This window comes from Phodopus roborovskii, unplaced genomic scaffold (assembly GCF_943737965.1).
Source record: "Phodopus roborovskii unplaced genomic scaffold, PHOROB, whole genome shotgun sequence".
Taxonomy (NCBI): Eukaryota; Metazoa; Chordata; class Mammalia; order Rodentia; family Cricetidae; genus Phodopus; species Phodopus roborovskii.
The window spans coordinates 19,437,321-19,457,191 of NW_026126459.1; the positions used below are offsets into that span (position 1 = coordinate 19,437,321).

The 19,871-nt window shown below is 43.1% G+C and overlaps 1 protein-coding gene across 1 annotated transcript in view; it reads left to right on the forward strand.

Annotated features, from left to right (window-relative positions):
* Ano6 (anoctamin 6) overlaps positions 1-19,871 on the forward strand; it is a 173,474-nt gene that overhangs the window by 117,895 nt on the left and 35,708 nt on the right. The window contains exons 6-11 of the mRNA XM_051189739.1: positions 30-314; positions 550-663; positions 2,519-2,634; positions 4,658-4,792; positions 10,107-10,212; positions 13,426-13,486. Coding sequence (XP_051045696.1) covers positions 30-314; positions 550-663; positions 2,519-2,634; positions 4,658-4,792; positions 10,107-10,212; positions 13,426-13,486 — 817 coding nt within the window. The remainder of the gene's footprint in view (positions 1-29; positions 315-549; positions 664-2,518; positions 2,635-4,657; positions 4,793-10,106; positions 10,213-13,425; positions 13,487-19,871) is intronic.

The following is a 19,871-nucleotide window of genomic DNA, read 5'->3' on the forward strand; positions in this document are numbered from 1 at the left end:
GTTGTTTGGTTTCTGTTGTCCCTTCATAGGTTTCTGATGACAAGCTTGTGTTTGTAAAAGTACACGCACCCTGGGAAGTGCTGTGCACCTATGCTGAGATCATGCACATCAAACTCCCCCTGAAACCCAATGACCTGAAGACCCGCTCAGCCTTTGGCACCCTCAACTGGTTTACCAAGGTCCTCCGCGTGAATGAGAGTGTCATCAAGCCAGAGCAGGAGTTCTTCACTGCCCCGTTTGAGAAGAGCCGGATGAATGATTTTTATATCCTTGATAGAGATTCCTTCTTCAACCCTGCCACCAGAAGCCGCATTGTAAGTCTAGACAGAATACCGTTTCTGTTTTGGTGTGGTTTGAAACCTGCTATTGAAGAATTAGCTGCTTGGTTGGGTCATTGCATTTCTGATTTTAAAATATATACTTAAAAAAACTTTTATTAGTACTGTTGGTATTATTTCAGTGTGGACAGATTTCTGCTACAGTAATAAATGATTTGCATTAGCTAGTTCTACCATAAAAACCACATGGTCTGTTTCAAAATCTTTTTAGGTTTATTTCATCCTCTCTCGAGTCAAATACCAAGTGATGAACAACGTTAACAAATTTGGGATCAATAGACTGGTCAGTTCTGGAATCTACAAGGCAGCGTTCCCTCTGCACGATGTAAGTCAGATGGCAACAGTAGAGACGTCCAGTGAGTACTCTGGTGCTTACAGGGAAGGACTCAATTTCTTGACCCTCTGTCCTTTTCTCTATAAGACAAAGAAAATATCACGAAGGATCACAGGCTGATCCAGGGCAAGAAAGATCCAAAGCATCTTTACTGATGGACCTCAGGTGTAGAGACGGTGCTGGGTTGGACTAGGGAGAAAGAACAGTTCCCTCCCTCAGGCAATGTGGCAGCAGTACAGATCTCACAGGTCAGGGCTGCGGCTGCCTGTGTGTCTGGAAGTAAAGTCCCGCTCTTCCACTCCCTGGCTCAATGGTCTCTGCTTGCATGTGTCCTTATCAGTAAGGAAGGTGTAGTGATGGTTCCTACCTCACAGAGTTGTTTTGAGAGTTAATGAAATTTATATAAAATATTACTGGCAGATGCCATCACCAGAAAAAAGCAGGGGCCTTTGTTTTGTAAGGAAAACATGTTAGTTTCTGTAAATAGACTTTACCCCCTTGAAATATTATTTCCAGGCTATACCAGGGCTTTTAAAATGGAGCTTATCAGGGTTTATGTCACCGTGACAAAGCCCCAGATTATTGACAATATGAAAGGACTATTCAAAGTCTACAGTGACCCATTGGCTTCAGGAGTATTTATTAAACTCCTAGCATCTCTTATGGAATGAAAATTCTAAACGTGATCACTCCAGTCCCCCATGACCACATATGTGGGAGGGTGTCATGTATCTAAAAGTATTTACCATATCCTGTCCCTGAAATGCATTAAGTTCCACATCAATCACATTGTTACTTTGTTGCATTTACAGGCCAATTTATCTAAATCTCTACAACCAAAGAAAGCAAAGGCCTGAGTTTGATCATTGCTACCGTGTGTTATGTGCATTGGGGGGAGAAGACTATCTTAAAGTGTGCCATGTATCAAAACAAAACTAGAACATCAAACAAGTGTTTGCCCACACAGATAAGGAAAGAGGGAATGACTCACGCGGATAAGGAAAAAGAGGGCGGCAGGGGCAAGATGGCAAAAACTGAGCCTCCAGGGAGAGCCTGTGTGGCCACCCAGCCTGAAAGTTTGTCCTGTTTTTGTGCCCTAGCAATGGAAGCTTCTGAACTTCAGAGACAGTTGTGCACCATTCTCTGGATGTCAGTGTGGGACACCACAGTCCTAGAATATTCATTGACATTTGCAAGGGCCTGGGTCTTGTCTGTCTCCAAGCCTGAGGTGATCCTGTGTGGTGTGAGGGGGAATCAAACAAAGATGGGGGCTCTCACCAAGGCTGGGCTCTGTGGTAATATGGTTTTGTGCATGAGTGACATGATATAGTCTTTGCCACTTGTTTTCTGTGCATCATCAATATAACTGCTGAACTGAGAGAGGCAGCATTGGCAGTGTCAGTGGCCTGCTGCTAACCAGACAGTGTCCTGGTCCCCCAGCATCCAAGAAGGGGTGTGCTTTCAGATAGCTATTCCTTGATTGTGAGGATCTGAGGTCTTGAGTGGCCCAGTTATCTCATTCATCAGGACTACCTCACTTGACATTAGCATCCAAGAAGCTCCAGCCACCTCCCTACCTTGTTCCCTAGGTGTGACCACTGCTAGCATCACTATCCAAGTACTCATTGCCATCTCTGTTCCCAAATATCCCCCAAGGGCAGTAGTGTTGTTTTAGAATCACTAAGAATTAATCACCCTTGTTTTAGAATCACTAAGAATTAAATGGTGTAGCTGTTGCTTCCAGCAAGCGGACCCAGCTCCCACAAATGGCCATTGGTGCCATATTTAATGGTCAGATTTGTACATCAAGGACTTTGACACTCATTTCTTCCTTTCTGTTTCTCAGTGCAAATTTAACTATGAGTCGGAGGACCCCAGCTGTCCTAGTGAACGTTACCTCCTGTACAGGGAATGGGCTCACCCTCGAAGCATCTATAAGAAGCAGCCTTTGGACCTTATCAGGTGAGCATGAGAGAGCATTCCAGTGAGAAGTACTCAGGGGTCCCTTGTGGTGTCTGTGCATGACAGCTTTCAGACAGTATTGCCAGCCAGAGGTGCTCACCCAGCTCTGTGATACCCAGGGTTTTCTCAAGGCTTTCTTATGTGCCCATGGTGGATAGATTATAACTTACGTGCCCCAGTGTGTGATCAGACATTTTTCTCCAGACTGTCTGGTCCCAAATAACCCACTCAGAGGCTGGATAGTACTTATAAATGCTTGGCGATAACTCAGGCTTGTTACTAGCTAACTCTTACACTCAAATTAACCCATATCTCTATCTGCACTTTGCCACAGGGCTTGGTACCTTTTCTCAGTACGTCATTCTCATCTTGTGTCTCTGCATTTGCCGGTGACTCTCTGAATCCACTCTTCCTCTTCCCCGCATTCTCCTAGTCTGCCTCTCTCACTCAGTCTCTTCCTGCCCAGCTATCAACGTTTTGCTAGCAAAATGAGAGTAATATATACTCATAGTGTAGAAAAAGGTTGTCCCACAGCACCAGTGTCTACTCTTGGATCAGTGGTGGAGCATTTATCTAAGAAAGACCTGCTCTGGATTTGATCCCTAGCACTGAAAAAAAAAAAAAAAAAAAAAAAATCTAGTCCCTTCCTACCCCTGCAGGTCCGGCAGTCACACTTGGCTCACAGCCCCGACTTGACAATCCTGATTGATCTTTCTGGCATGACCAGCTCTGTCCTGAGTCATCTCATGTGGGCGCCAGCATGACTTACCTGGGCAGAAGAAGCTCTTAGATGATGTTACCATGAATGAAAGGACTTTCTTCTCTCTCAGAAACTTCTCTCACAGGGGTTAAAGTTTACCCATCAGGAACCTAGGAGTCTTTGTTGCACAGGAGTCAGTATTAGAATTAGTAGCTCATTGCATGGTCAGGTGAGAGCATTTTCAGAGGAAATCATGACTGCACCGGGGCTTGTCTCTCGGAACATAAAGGTTACAGTTCAGAAGCTGGTGGCTTGGGCACTGTGATGTTCTTGAGGCTCACCCCTGTCCTGTGCGTTTGCTGCGGTGACATCATCCGTGTCCGGGGTTGTGGCCTGCTTTGTGCAAGGACATGCAGTATTGTGTGCTTCTGTTAACACGGTGCCTTGTGGCTCCTAGCCTTCCTTTGCAGCCTGTGGTGCTGAACTTGCCTTTTTTCTAGAAGCTGGCCCAGCCTCCCAGGGACCTAGGCTATACTCACAGCTGAGTTCCTACTAGGTGAGGCCTGAGGAGACTGGCTCAGCTCCAAACCGAACCTGTGGTCCCTACAGACCAATACAGAAACAAAGTAGAAACCCACTGCACAGCAGCCGCCTGGGCCTCACTCGCCACTCGGGCAGGAATCGTTTTTGCCTGCATCTTATTCATTCTATTACCTGTGGTCAGAAAAAAAAAAAAAAAAAAAAAAAACATGTGAAAAAGAATGACTTCTATTTTCCTATTAGTTTTCTCTTCAAGTACCATAGGTATATTTGTATAGAGAGAAGTCACAGTTGGTATGTGGGGTGGCACTACCTGGGGTCAGAGGTACCAGCTGTTTTCTCAGAAATGTACCTCACACATGGGAAGACCACTGTATCAGCAGTAAGATTTGGGTTTGTACTGAGCTTCTTGCATTTTCTCTTGAGTATGGAACAGCAGGTAGCTGAAGATTCCCACATATTAACAGGTCTTTCCCAGACTGTAACATGCTACTCTTCTTCACCAAGGACAAGGGACACCCTATCTGGCCCCTCTGCAGCTCTTTTCCCTCCATTGGTCACTTTGAAATTCACTCTGCTTCTGCGCCTGACACGGCCTTGCTGTTTCATAGTTAAACTAAAGGCACCACTGTGAAGGCCAGCATGCTGAAGCAGTGAACTGAATCAAGGTTTTATGTAAAAAGCCTCCTTTACCTAAAAAACAAACAGCCTTACTGGGATTAAGCTGCACAATGAAGATCCTCTAAAAATACCTTCTCTCCTTCCCTCCCTCTCTCCCTCCAGGAAGTATTATGGAGAGAAGATTGGAATCTACTTTGCTTGGCTAGGCTACTACACTCAGATGCTCCTGCTTGCAGCTGTGGTGGGCGTGGCCTGCTTCCTCTATGGCTATCTCAATCAGGATAACTGCACTTGGAGGTAATCTCTCTTTAACCCTTGTTTCCACCCTTATGAGTCATGATGGTGTTCCCAGGGCTTTAGACAGTCTTGGAAAGGAGAACTCATTACAAAAGCTCATTGCATGATCTCTCTCCTTTGCTCTGAGAACAGGAATGAATGAAATGGAAATATTTTTCACAGCTAAGGCAACACAGCCTCTGATGGGAGCATTTTGTCTCAAATTTAAAAGCAAAACTCTGGTTTTTTAAAAGTAGTTCTTTCTATGAAAACAAAAGAGATAAGGTTGCCCTTGAACTTCTGAGGGATGCTTCACATCCTTGCTGACCTGAGCCAAGGAAAGCTCTGAATTCTTGGGGTTACAGAAAGCTCGTGGTTTTCTGAGTTTAGAAATGACTTTTTCTTAAATTATATGAACAGTTGCATGATCAGAAACTTAAGTAACTCAGTTGTGGTTCTGTGTTTTTAATTTTACAAAATGTTGGGAGAAGGTAACTAAATACCCAAGAATCTCTTTGCAGTTGATACTGGCAGTGGAATGCCAGCTTCATTCAAGGGGAGTCCCTGGGTCCTGTGGCATGCTGGATTATTGTGTGCTATTTGGGGTCATGTTATCATGTGTCTGCTTTTGATGTTCACTGTGCCAGACACTGTCTACTGATGGATTGGCCTCAGCCCAGGTGTAACAGGCAGGTTGCAGTTTCTGGGCTTCAGGGCTGAGGTGGTGACATTTTTCAAGTCCTGAGCATGTCATCATGGCTCTGAAGTGGGATGTTTGCTTGTCACCCTGATATATAGGCACATTACCCAATCCACTGACAGGCTGCAGAGCCTGTGTGCCCAAGATATCTCTTTGAAGTCCCCTCTCTCTCTCTTTGTGAAAACGAATTTTCAGCCAAGGACTGAATGTTGGTACCTTCTCCCTCTGTCTATGGCTTCTTTGTTGGGCTAACGTTGTTCTGCTCCCCGTGGCATTTCAGAATTGATCTTTAGATTGAGCAGGCTTTACTTTTGCAAGGTTCATTTGTATGTGTTTGTATTGGGTGGTATGTGCATGCATGAGAGAGAGAGTGTGTGCGTGTGTGCATGCATGTGTGTTTTGAATGTTGGCTGTGGTCCATGCACAGGAGTATGTGAGCACATAGGAGCCAGAACAGAACCTGTGTCTTCCTCTCCTGCTGTCAGTCTTATCACCTTGAGACAGCATCTCTCACTGAACCAGAGCTTACCTTTTTTCCTAGGTTGGCTCACCATCGAGCTCTTGGGATCCTACTGTCGATATCCCCTAGTATTAGAGTATAGGTATGCCCACTGATGCTTGGATCATTACATGGGTGCTGATGATGAGATGCCCACAGAGCAAATGCTGTTACCCATTAAACCATCACCTCAGTCCCTGGTGCTTATAAACCTCTCATGAAGTAACCATGACAGTCACCTATTACCTGACACTTTACACAGGTTATGGAAAATGGAAAGGGTCTTAGGAATATACTACCTGTGTCCAAAACTATGTGGCTTTATTTCAGTTAAGTGCTGTAAGCAGAGCCTAAAGGCCCATACTATTCGGATCCTGGAAAGCAATAGTGCTGAGAACAGTGTGGACTTGGAAGCCCAGTTTGAGAGGGAACAATATTAGCCATGGGGCTAGACGCCGTTCCAGTAATATTTTGGCAAAGAATCTTGCTGCTTTCTGCCTATGTCTTGAGAATTTGCCTGACACTAAATTAAAATTAATGGAGTAATTTTTCTTTTTTTGGAAGAAGCAATAAGGTGTCATGATATTGAATCTGTGGCATGGTTATTATTAATGGTTTATGCAGATTTATAATGAAAAAGAGCAAGTGGGACAGAGACCCAAAAGGAGATTTGAAAGAAAAGGGGCCCCAGGCAGCTTAATGTTATAGCTAAGGAATGTGCTGGCAGAGAGGCTGTAGTTGTTAGGGAGACTGCACCAAGGAGAGGGCTGCTCTGCACTGGAACAAAGGGAAGGCAAGACCCGCCCACTGAGCTTCCAGTGTTCTCTGACCTAGGGTGTTCTCTGCTCCCAGAAAGCAATAGTAAACACAAGCTGCTGCTAGTGAAGTTCAAGAGGGCCAGAGTCCATCGTCCATTGACAACCAGGGTTAGCAGTGTTGTTCACATGGTGCTAGCTTTAGAGGCTAAAAGGTGAAAGAGGGGTGGGCTATGAATTCTCCTGCCACCTTCCCCCCCCCCCATTTCTCAGACTATAAAATCTTAACAGATACAACATTGTGTGTCTTATCTGCAGAGGTTGCCTTTTATGAATTTTTGTCATTGACGTTATTGTGCTTTGCATAAGTTTCTACTTAGTTCTCTTTAACTTCCTGCTTCCCCATTTCATGAGACAGGCTTACATCATCTCTTTAATTCCTTAGGTATGATTGCTTTAGTTCTGTGTGCACACTTGCTTAAAGACTTTACTAAAGAGAATGTGCTGGTCTCCCCCGGTCAGCCCTTCTTCTTTTAGAGCTATACTTTTCAGGTTTCTGGTGTGCCTGCGACTTGCAAGGTTGAGAACATGGCGTTTTAAATATTACACCGTAAGAACCCTGGGAATCGGATTTTCCATGAGGGTTTGTTGCCACCTCTGTTTGTTTCACTGCCTCTGCTCCTCTTGCTCTTTTCCTGGACTGATGCCATGGTCTGTGTTACCTGCCTTATATGGGCACTAAAGTCTGTGTTCAGTGGATTTTTAGACAGCAGTTGGATTTGCAGTGATTTCCTTGGTGCTGGGCCATGTCCTCTTTGTGTGTGGTGTGTAGTGGGAATGTGTCTAACATTCCAGCAGACATGTTCAGTTCTCCTAAGACTTCCTCCTAGCTTATGCAGAAGCCCAGGGTTAGCCTCCAGGTCCTCTGGGATCTTTCCTGTATGTACTGTCTAGCTCACATGCATGATGCTCCTCCATGTCTCACAGATATGTTGAAGGATACCACACACTAGTTCTTCCTTTAAAGTTTTTGAGTTTACATCTACAATCACTAAAGCAGGTGCTATGCTAAGTAATTCCTGGAGTTTCTTAAAGTGGACAGTTGGGAGACTAGGCTTTTTCACAGCTCTGGGTATGAAGTGAAAAACCAACAAAACTCATCATGGAGCTTTCCCAGGGAGCTGCTGGACAGGTGAAACACAGCCACGCCTGGGGAGGGGTTCCTGGAGCAGCTACAGACACTGCCTGCCCCACTTGGTGGCTTTGAGGGTGCTCTTGTTCGTAGTGGGTGGATGGCTGCTGGATTTGAAAGCTGACACAAACCTGGGGAGATGGGCATGACAAAGCTGTATTCTCAGATTGGCCAGCCCATTTACACACACACACACACACACACACACACACACATACACACACACACACACACACACACACACACACACACACACACGGGCAACTGCAAGTATTCGGTTAACTTTCAGAGATCAGCAAAGGGTGAGTTTGAACATTTTAGTCATTGTTCTCATTGACTTTGTGAATGAGTAGGTTTTCTAAGCGCTTACTCAGCTCTCTCAGACATGCTTCCCAAACCCACTCATTTCTCTGAGTTATTTGCAAGGTCACCTAGTCAACGATAATGCTGGCCCCATTCCAGCAGGGTCCATCTGAAATGGCACCACCTGTAGGAGCAGTCCACAACTTCTTGCCTCTTCTCATTAAATCCTGAATGTATCAGTAGCTTCCTCTGTGTTTTTTGTTTCCATGTTGACAGCATTTCTCTTTAACCTAAGATTAATGAAATATTCTTTTATTGTTGTTATTTTCTCTTTTAAAAGACTCCTTTCATTTTCAAGTGTGTGTGTGTGTGTGTGTGTGTGTGTGTGTGTGTGTGTGTACACAGGGGCCCCAAAGGCCAAAGAGGACATCAGGTCCCCTGGAACTAGAGTTGTTGGCAGTTGTAAGCTGCCCTATGTAGGTGCTGGGAACCCACTCAGGTCCTCTGTAAGAGCGGTATATACTCTAACTGTGGAGACCATCTCTCCAGCCCTATCTAGTTTTCCTATTCTGTAGTGTCGTCATTCTTATTTCTTAAGTGGAATTTATTTTGTTGATACGATTGGGGTTTATTTATGTTCATGTTTTTGTTAGTGTCATGAATTGAGTTGTCCATTCTGCTCTTCCTAATTTGGGGACCAGATCTTTGGATATAGGTAGAAATCTTTGCATGTTTCATTTTGTGCTATTGGTTAGTTGTTTTAGCTGTGCGAGCCATGCCTAATTAGTAACTTGTCTACGGTGAGATTTGTAGATCAAATGGAAGTGATCTAACACAAACACTGATCTCCATTACCGTAAACAATTCTGAAAATCATAGTTCACTATGTTGAACCAAGTTTTACAGTTTTTTTTCATATAAATCTTTAATACATATTTTGATTAGATTCATTCATCGACACTCTACTTGTAAAGCTACTGAAAAATAGCTTTTAAAAAATTATTTCCCAATTGTTACAGGTAGATAAGGAGAAAATCTCTTTTTTTTCCCTATGTATACTTTGTATATTGATTTTGTGTCCACAAGCTTTACTAAATATGTTCTTATTATCTCTGGATTTAAGGCCAGACAGAATGTTTGACAAATATTAGGCTCTGGGGTGGGGGACGGGTTAGGTTGCTTCTGTCTGAGGCTCATGGAAGGAGAAGTAGAAGTGTAATTTCTATATCAAATAAAACCAGCAACTGGAGGGTTTTGTGGAGAATGGGAGGTTCCTAGGAGGTACATGGAGACAGCCCCCCCTTCTCATAGCCTTGCTTCTCTGGGCTCTCTGTGCTTCAGAGACCTCCAGCCAAAGTGGTTATGGAGGAGGACCATTGTCATATCCCTGAGTTAAGGGCGCATTTGGGCATTGTATGAAATTCTCAAAGGATAAATAAAAAAATGTGTTAAAATATTAGTATCTGGAGAGGTGCCTAGGTGGTTAAGAATACTGACTGTTCTTCCAGATGATCTGGGTTCTATTCCCAGCACCCAGCTGGCTCATGACCATCTATAACTCCAGTCCCAGGGAGTCCAATGTTCTCTCTGACTTCTATGCACACCATGCACAGACATACAGCCTGGCAAAACACCCGCCCATGTAAATAAAAATAAAGGTTAAAAATATTTTTTTGAAGAAAAGAAGTAGACCGCTTACTATTCTGTATGCTTTTTATAGCTTCTATATGGTGAGTCTTTATCAGAATAATAACTGTTACCCGTGATACTATTTTGTAGGCTTCAGTTTTGTTGCTTGTGATGGATGGACTTGGATTTTATGAGGCAACTAGAAAATGAAAGCCTTTTACTAAGGTTTCTGACTTGCTTTATCTCTCTTTTGGTAGCAAAGAGGTCTGTGATCCTGATATCGGCGGCCAGATCCTAATGTGTCCCCAGTGTGACAAGCTGTGTCCATTCTGGAGACTAAATATCACCTGTGAGTCTTCGAAGGTAATTATTGCTCTTCTAGATATTTACACTAATTAATCACTTAATCATAACATTATTCCCCCATTAGGATATTAAGATAGGAGTCCTTAAGTGACCCGCCAACACTAGAAGGTAACACATGCTTATTCCACATTTACAGGCAATGAGTTGGGAGTGACCGCTCAGCGTCAGGGAAAGGAAAGACATGGAGGGTTTGAACCTACTGAAGTATCTCAGTTAATCCAACCAAAGTTCCAAACTCATTTTGAGTAGAGTTTTCATTTTCTCAGGGCTGGGGGTTGCCACCTTTTAGCTATCACCTCAGCCATAGGTTTACTGCTTTAATTCAACTGAGTAGAAACCTAAACCCTGTGCTCATAAATGCGTGCTTATAAAGTCTGACGTCTATAATCATGCAGTTTGTATTTCCCCCTTTCAAAGCATGGGGAAATGATGCTTGGATTTTAAAAGACCCTGCTGGTCCATTAAGACTGTTTCTATTAATGCAGAAGGAAGGGTTTGTATCTCAGTGATTGGTAAGAGATGCCCCAAATGCTGGCAAGCAGGGTGAGCTCTTAAGACCCAGGAAGCTTGGGTTGAACATTGAAATAGGAGGGATTACACAGAAGAAGCAACCTTAACAGAGAGCTTGGTCGTTTAGGTCCTCAGCTTTCAACTTGTAAAATGAGAAAGTGATTCTGCATCACAGGTGCTTTTCCTGGGCAGGGAGGGAAACAGCCTGTCCTCTCATGACTATAATGGTCCCTGCTGTAATCATTCTCTCATTTTACAAGTTGAAACACTGAGGCCCTGAGAGACTAAGTGGCCTGTTATGCTCACACACCTAGATGCTGGCAGGGACAGGAGCTGCAGCAGATCTGTGCCGGTCACCATGGCCTTGCCACGTTCCTCACTGGCTGCTGCCATCAGGCACACGACCCTGAAATCCAGATTGGTGTTTGAAAAACTTGTCCCACTGCTAGTTGTGATGCTTGTGGTACATTGTCAGCCTTGTCCGTTTCTACACTGAATTTATAGATTTAAAAAGAAAGATTTCATCACCTGCCACTTGAGCCACAGCAATGCCGAGACTATGGAGTAGTGGCCTGCATGTTGCAGATTACACAGAATAAGACTCTGGGAAGCTGCTGGTCACTGGTTTTTGACTGATAAATTAAAAGGCACTTGTTAGCGCATTCCCAGAGGCTCTGGACCTGAGGCAGGTGCGGTGGGGTCCCTTCTTGAGAGGTCCTTTCCTCCCTCCCCTCCCCCACTCAAGATTTCATTCCTTAGACTCCACCTACTACTCCACCTTAGCTCAGGACTTTCAAGTATCTTTTATTGTTGGGGGGGTGCCTAAGGGGGTTCTTTGGTTTTGTTGGTTTTCCTAAAGAAATTCTGGAATCTTGTGGGAGCTGCATACAAAGAGGAGACAAAGACACGCATCTGAGGGCTGAAGGGGTGGGGCAGAAAAGAGGAGTTCTTCCTTCTTCCATCTTCACTCATTGATCCACTTACTAATTTCTACCTCTCTTCTGAAGAGATGCTCACTAACTGACAGGACTCCAACCAAATGCTGACTTGGGGCATCTGGTCCTCTGTGCCAGCTGCCAGTTGACCTAAGTTAGGTTGCTAACCAAGCAGTCCCTTACTACCTCCTGTACTCCTGCCCTCATCGCTCTCCTGGGACAAAGGAGAAAGGCCAAATGTCAACTTCCTTTCTTGTACCCATGCTTCACACAAGTGTGACTAGCATGGCAGCTTCATGTATGTCTACCTCTGCCCTAGGGTATCAGACATATCCCTCCTTGGGCAGTAGGTATGAATTGTACCAATTCCAAAATGGGAATGGCATTGGAAGGGATCTTGAGAAGCAGATTACACATTTGAAATACTTTTCACAGCTCTTTGTGTGCAGTTATTTGCAATAAAGGGTAGAACATAATGTTGAAAGACATCTCAGAGCAGGTGTTTTTTCCAAAAGACAAAAAGATAAAAGCTATGGAAAGCATCATTTGTGGGACACAGGCATTGGCTCTGTTCTCCTGGACATCTAAGCATGACAAGTTCTTCCTTAACCTGGAGGGTTTTTAAGAGGAATTGCTTCAGGAGAACATTTAGAATCGTGGTAGTTTTTCAAGGTCCACATGGACGGTGAGGGGACATATATCTGCTTTGGGAACCAGGTGGATGAGAATATAACTAACTAGATATATGCCTTATGAAAATAACTAATGATTTTGCATACATAAGAATTACATCACTTTGTTTGAGTATAAAGGCAACCTCCAAAAAACTACCTACAGCAAAGTACACTTCCTGTTTAGAAATGGCTTTGAATATGTCATCACTGTAAGTTTCCTTATTTACTCAGAGCCTTTGCCCCCCCTTTAATTCCAACCCCCCAACTTCACTCTTCATGTGGCCGCTTGTAAAGTAGGCAGAATACATGCTCCCACTTTCCCATTAGCATTGTAGGTTCTAAAGGAAATTTTTAGATGCTTGCTAATGAAAGTTGGTAACCAAGGAAAAGTTTTTCCGGGATGTCATAAAGGCTGTGTATCTATCCGCAAAGAGATCAAGCTTGGCAGCAGTGAGAGAGTGATCCTTAGTGATAACTGTACTGGGGATATCAGTAGCACCTGCACAGGCTTTATCCCACTGGAAGGAAGCATGGCCGTTACAGGAGCCAAGCCATTCTTGGGTTGGAGGAAGCAGAACACTCCTGGAGGAAAGCCATAGCCACAGAAACTCAACTCAGCTTTGTCTTTTCTTTCTTTCTTCCTTTTTTTTTTTTTTTTTTTTTTTTTAAATAAGAAAAGAAGTATTTCTGGAACTTATCCTCTGAGGGGAATGAGACAATGATAAGAGGCAAATCGTAAAGTTGCTTAGAGGGCACTAGATTCTTAGAGCCACTGGCTGCATCCTTACCTTCACTCTGACAGCTCATAAAAGAGGCTTTAGCAGCTCACAATCTTAGCAGATGTGCCTACATCTTTATTACGGCATGGGGAGATTCCACTAGAAAATGCACTCGGGCTCAGATGGCAAAAGCTGTTTGCCTTTAAAATGTGAGAAATTCCATCTGTGAGTATGTCGTATGTGTTGTGATTGCTAAACCGGCATCAGCCCTAGAGAACACTCAGGTTGCAGAGAGCACGAAGCGTTATGTATTTGCTGAATGCTGATAAGCGAAGGATTCATTTATTTATGTGTCACTGCTCTATTTTCCAGAAATTGTGCATCTTTGACAGTTTCGGAACCCTGGTATTTGCAGTATTTATGGGAGTGTGGGGTAAGTTACTTTTGCCTTTCAGTTTGCTAGCGTTGGTAAAATTTTGTGTTAGCTATTAAAGTCGTCCACTTTTAGGACCATGTCCTGGCTGAGCGGCAGCTCCCCAAGAGGTTTATTTGTAGGTGTCATTAGATTTTACTGTATCAAAAGGCTGCAGCTTCACAAGCACACCTGGTTTCTCATTTCATTATTTCTCTCAATTCCCTGAGTCATACTTGGCCTGGCTCAGCTGATTTCTGTGGTAAGCCACTGGCTTGAGAGGTGATCTGGCAGGAAGAAGGCTGCCTTGGTCTGTGGGATTCCATGTGGTTTCTCACCCTCAAATGGTCAATCCTATGGGGTTTTTTTTGAGGCTTTAGAGCTACAAGAGGAAGCAAAGGAACACAGGTCCCAATGTCTCGAGCTTTAAAAATTGTTGATATTTATTTATTCTTTGAGAATGTCATACGTCTATACAATGAAATGTCACCCCCCACACACACACACACTTCTCCTCTCTACTCCCTCCAGATTCTCTCTCAACTTCCTGGAGTCCTTTTCTTTTCTAAAATAACACACTAAGTCCAGCTTGTGCTACCTGGGTGTGCCACCATCCACTGGAGCATGGGCGACCTACCTATGGCCACCCCTCCAAAGAATGATTCTCCCTCTCCAAGCAACTACTGAATGCCAACAGCTCCTCTGTTAGGGGTGAGGTCTTGTGAGCTCACTCCCAGTCTGTGTTGTAATTTGAGCTGGCTTCTTTTGTGTGGGTCTCCTGCAGGTAACCATAAATGATAAGTTTTTAGTGCAATAGCCACATCTTCCCAGAAGCATGGCACTTGCCCTGCTCCTCCGGCTATCAAATTCTTTTTACCTCCTCTTCTGCAATATTACCTAACCTTGGTCTGATAAAAGATCTCCCATTTGGGGCTAAGCACTCGTGGTTACTTGTTATCAGCTCTTTGACCAGTTATAAGTGTTCATTAACTGATGCACGGCACAAGGCAAAGCTTCTCTTCTGGAGTTGAGAGCAGCCCAGATCTATGGGTTTAAATTAAATGAAGATAGCTTCATAGCATAACCATTTAGCAAAGTAACAAGAGTAGGTCCTACCCTAGGCCCTATGACTTCTTCAGCCATGAGCTTTTGAACAGGTTTGTGGTACCAGGCCTGAAATTTCTCCTGTGAAACAGACCAAATCCAATCAGAAAACAATTGGTTACCCTATAAAAGTCATGCCACTACTGCCCCCTGGGTACCAACTTGATAGGCAAGGTGTACCCACATGTGCAACAGTGGCATTTGGCCTATTATCAGCTGCAGCAAGTCAGGCAGCCAAGTCTGAGCAATGAGAGGAAGAGGTGGAGACGGCTACCCAAGGGCAAAGGGCATGAGTCATTGGAAGCCCTTATAGTTTCAGTACCCACTGTCCCAAATGCTCAGGACTGAAAGTGCCTCAAAACTTGGAGTCGCCTCCTCCTCTTCTCCCCTCTGCTCCTCCTCTTCTACATCTTCCTCTTCCTCCTCCCCTTGAATAGACTATCACAGGAACATCTTTAAAACAAAATACAAAATCTAAACTTACAAAATCACAGTTAGTATAAGTAGGCACTCAGCATGGTTTGTAGATCAAGAATGCTTATCTTATCCCTCATGCTACAATTCCACAGCTGGGATCCAGCCCGGGGTGGGGGTGGGGGCAAGGATTGAAAGGCTTTTAAGTCTATTTCACTGAAGTGGTAATAGCAAGTTCTGTAATAAATAGAAAAGATCAATCTTTATGTGTAACTTCTGCACAGAAACTCGGTGGTGGTCATCCTTTTTAATCTATGTAGTATTAAGAACATTACAATGAAAGCATTTTATTAAAATGTGGACTTTTGAGTGTTTAATTAGTGTAATAATTCTTATATAGATTGGACATTGCCATGCTCAAAGGTACATGCATTTCTTTTCCAGTTGTATTGTGTAGGTTAAGATCAGTAGCGTTGGGTTATAGGTAAGTGCAAGCGAGGAACTGAACCATGTCTCTCAACCTGAAAGGGGAGGCATTAGCCCATGCACACAAACATGCACCAAAGCACATGGAAGTGGGGGTTGAGGGTCCTTGCAGGATGGGTGGTGGCTGTACTTGTAAAAGGCCACCAAATGCTATTTTGTACCCTTTAGAAATACCCATGGGCACTGTTAGGGGACAGCGAAGTCTAAGGTGGCCACACTTAGCCAGTAAGAGAAGGCATTGCCATTGAGACTCTTCTTTGTTTTACTGGAAACCTCACTCTGGGAAATACTTGCCACAGAAGCACAGAGAGGGCTGGGGATGCAGCTCAGTGGTGGTGTGCTTGCCTGGCATGAGTGAGGCTTTGGGTCAGATTCGGGTATTTACATCCTCCGCTATTGGAAATACATCCCTTTCCCCTAGTAGTAGCCAGGGAGCTATGCACAGGGATCAGCACTCTTCATGTTGCCTTAGCCACAGCTTGTGATTGCTATGACTCTAAACAGAAGCCATTTTAAATAAAGTATATATATATATATATATATATATATATATATATATACTTCTGTTTAGAATATATATATATATATACATATATATACACACACACATACATATATATGTATGTGTGTATGTATGTATGCATTTATGTATATATGCACATATATGCATGTATTTATAATATAATCATAATATAACAGTATAATATTCTATATAGGTTAATGTGTTGACATATTAAAATGCATATTAATTACATTTAAATTGTGTATGCCATATTAATTTTAATATATCAATATATATTAATTTATATGTATAACTTTTATACAGGGGAGGCAAGCCTCAAATTTCCTAATTAGCTTTACCTTCTGTGACCATTAACTGCACCCTGTTATGGAACTGTCCTGCACCTGGCTGCTGATCCATCTTGTCTGACTTTAGAATGCAGAAAGCGCCTCTGTACGGCTTGTAGCATCACATGCACATGTCTCTAAGCGTGTGTATTTGATGTGCTTTATGCTGGTTTCCTTGTCACTTCTGCCTTGCAAGGACTGCCGCTGTGAACCTCATTACAGAAAGTCTGAAGTTGCAGAATGGAGGCGGTGGAAGGCTCTGAATGAAGTCATTCCTTACCACAGCCATTCCACTCCTGTAACATCTCCCTTCTCACAGTGTGTCTGGCAAAGACTGTTTCTCTCTGTTCTCTAGAAACGGGAAACATTGAGGGCAGGAAAAGTTTTATAAGTTTATAAGTTTATAAGTACCAATCATGTACTTACCTAGAAATATCCCCCATTTTGGCTGCTCCAGCCTGTGCTGACTCGTGGAGTCTTAAACACAAGCTGTAGTTAAAGATCCTGAGTACAACCCAGTCCTGTCATTCCTCCTTACCTGACTCTCCTGGCTTAGACATGTGGTTACATGATACATTTTTTAGTAATCACATGTGAAGGCAAGTTTTAAACAAGGCTTAGTGCTGTCTGGGAGACCACCAGACCCATGGCTCCTGAAGACCCAGGGGGTCAGAAGGTCCAGTGACTCACACATCTAGGAACTGGCTGCACATGGTGGTCCCAGGCTTAAGATGTCCCTGCTGCATCCTCTCTGTCTCTATTTGAGGGACAGACATGACACAGCTGGTGAGCAATTAAAAAGTAATTTCTAGAACCCCAGCTGCAAGAGAGTCTAGGTTAGAAAGACAGAATGGAGTGAATAAGCTAATTTACCTTATAGAACATTGTTAACAGAGGTCTGAAAAGTTAGACATCTCATGCTCTTACAGCATCAGAACACCTCCGTCTCTTGGAGCTTATGTCTTGCCCTTTTATGTTACAGAACATAATATTATACTGCCATCAACTTTTTTGTGTGTTTCGGCATCTTCATCTAATACATATTTTCTTTCGATGCAGTACTATCATAATATATAGAAATTGTTTTGATTTTGAGATCCATGCAACCCTTAATCATCTCTTATTATGTCGGTGGGTACTGGAAGAATTTTAACTGCATCTAATTGACTAGAGCAGGGGTTCTCAACCTTCCTAATGCTGGGGGGACCTTTTAATATAATTCCTCATGTTGTGGTGACCCCAACCATAAAATTATTTTGTTGCTACTTCATAACTTTAATTTTGCTGTTGATATGAATCATGATGTAAGTATATGATATGCAGGATATCTGATATGTGATCCCTAAAAGGGGGTTGTCCAACCCCCCCCCCAAGCAGTCTTGGCCTTCAGGTTGAGAACCACTGTACTAGAGCCTCCTGGTGTGTGCCTAGGTACTGAAGTACACTGTCAGCCAGTTGAACTTGGCTTACTGTATTATACAGAACAGCATTTCTTCCCATTTAAGACACTCTGGATAAGAACCCACACTAAGAGTTCCTAGGAGTATTCTGGGTAATTGCACCCCACAGAGTTCTTGGCTGTGAATGAAATGATGAATACCAACTCCATTCTTGCAACCCTTGGGTTTGCCTTCAAGATGGAAAATCTGCTAACAACTCTGTATTTCCCACCCAGTCACTTGCTCCCTTCAAATCCAGTCACTTCCGAAGTGTAACTGCCCAGGAAGTAAATAGCTCTCAACTCCTAAGGTCAGGAGTGGTGGGAAGGGAGCTGCTATTCTCTCCTTAGGTGTCAATTAGAGTTGATCTCATGTTGCTTTTTGAAAGAAAAGTTATTTTAGTGAACCCTCCTCTATTGATAGAGTTATTTCATAGATTCTGTTTATCTGTCATGATTTTAAAAGTGAGAAAAATAACTCTTGGGTAGGTTAAGTTGCCCATGGCCTCATCAAATAAGAGCTCAGCAGAAGGTTTTCTTTTTCTCAACCTTCAATCGGTGACACATACAGTGTACACCAGGCAGTGGTGGCATACACCTTTAATCCTAGCCAGCAGAGACAGAGGCAGGCAGATCCCTGTAATGTCCAGGCCAACCTGGTCTACATGGTGAATTTTAGTACTTCCAGGGCCACATAGAGAGACCCTGTCTTAATAAAAGAAAATGAAAAAAAAACTGAACAACAACTAAAATATACATTTAAAAATTTGCAATAAGGTTTTTAGAAATAGACAAAAATGTTTAGCTTTATTGATTTAATTATATTTTTATTCATATTTTGCTTAGGGTTCAGAAAAGTAGGAATGGATTAGAAAATATCAATCCCACAAAGAAGTATCTGAGTTAAATGATCAAATGGAGAGCTACATCCAAACACCAAAGAAATACCTTCTCTTAGCAGCCCATGGCGCTTTCTCCAAAATGGATCATATCTTAGCACACAGAGCAAGAACCCCCAAATATGAGAAGATTGAAATAACTATAGAAAAGATGTGGGCAGGAGATGGTTCTGCAGGTGGTACTGCTCTTACAGAGGCCCTGTGGTCAGTTCCCAGTTCTGTCTTAGGTATCGCCCAACTACTTGGAACTCCAGCTCCAGAGGGTCCAAACCTCTGGCCTTCATGGGAACCTGCACGCAGCTTTTAAAATAATAAAAATACATTTAAAAACACAACAGACAAAACTCTTGAAGATAAAACAACACAATGTTGAATGATGAATGAATGGATCACTGAAAAAAATAAGAAACAGCTCCAAAAAGTTCTGAGACTCAGATGAAAATTAAAACACAACCTACCAAAACCTGTGTGGTACAATGAAATCAGTTGTAAGTACACTTGTAGTTACCAGTACTAGCATTAAGATATAAGATGTTGCAAGTAAGTAATTTAAGGTAATTTGGGGCCTTGGAAAAATAAGAAATAGCCCAAAATTAGTAGGCAGAAGAAATAATTTAAATGAGGGTAGAAATTAATGAATTGGGAAACAGATGAACAAATAAGACTCACTGAAACTAAGCACCTGATCCAGGCCATCTGGTGTGGTAGAGAGGTGAAGGGGAGCGTCACACAGAGGTAAGCAGGCAGTAAAGCTGGGGGACTCTTAAGACTGGTTTCTCAAGCTGAGGTTGGAGGGGTACCCAGTTTCTGGTACATTGCCTTCAGTGCATTTGTTTGTTAAGTGCCTACTGTATACTAGTGCTTCATTCATCCCTGCTCCATGACAGTGATGCTATGGCCATGACAGATGATAAGCCTAGGCTTACATGCATGCTATATGTATTGAAGAGAAAAAGGGTTGATGGAGGGAATAGTGTGTTCTTTGTGAGAGAGAATATACTTTACTAGAATAATCACATTGTTTTGAGACAGTGGGGTCAGCTTTTGGAGTAGGTCATATATTTGGCAGAATTCTTGGGTAAATTAAAGTAGGCCTTCTGTTTGATAGACTGTGTGGGTATTTTCTGAGGGCCGTTAGCTCCATAGTTAGCCTGAGAGGGTTGCCTTAGGGTGGCTCATACTCCCCAGCAGGGGTCTCAGGAAATGTTTGCCACTT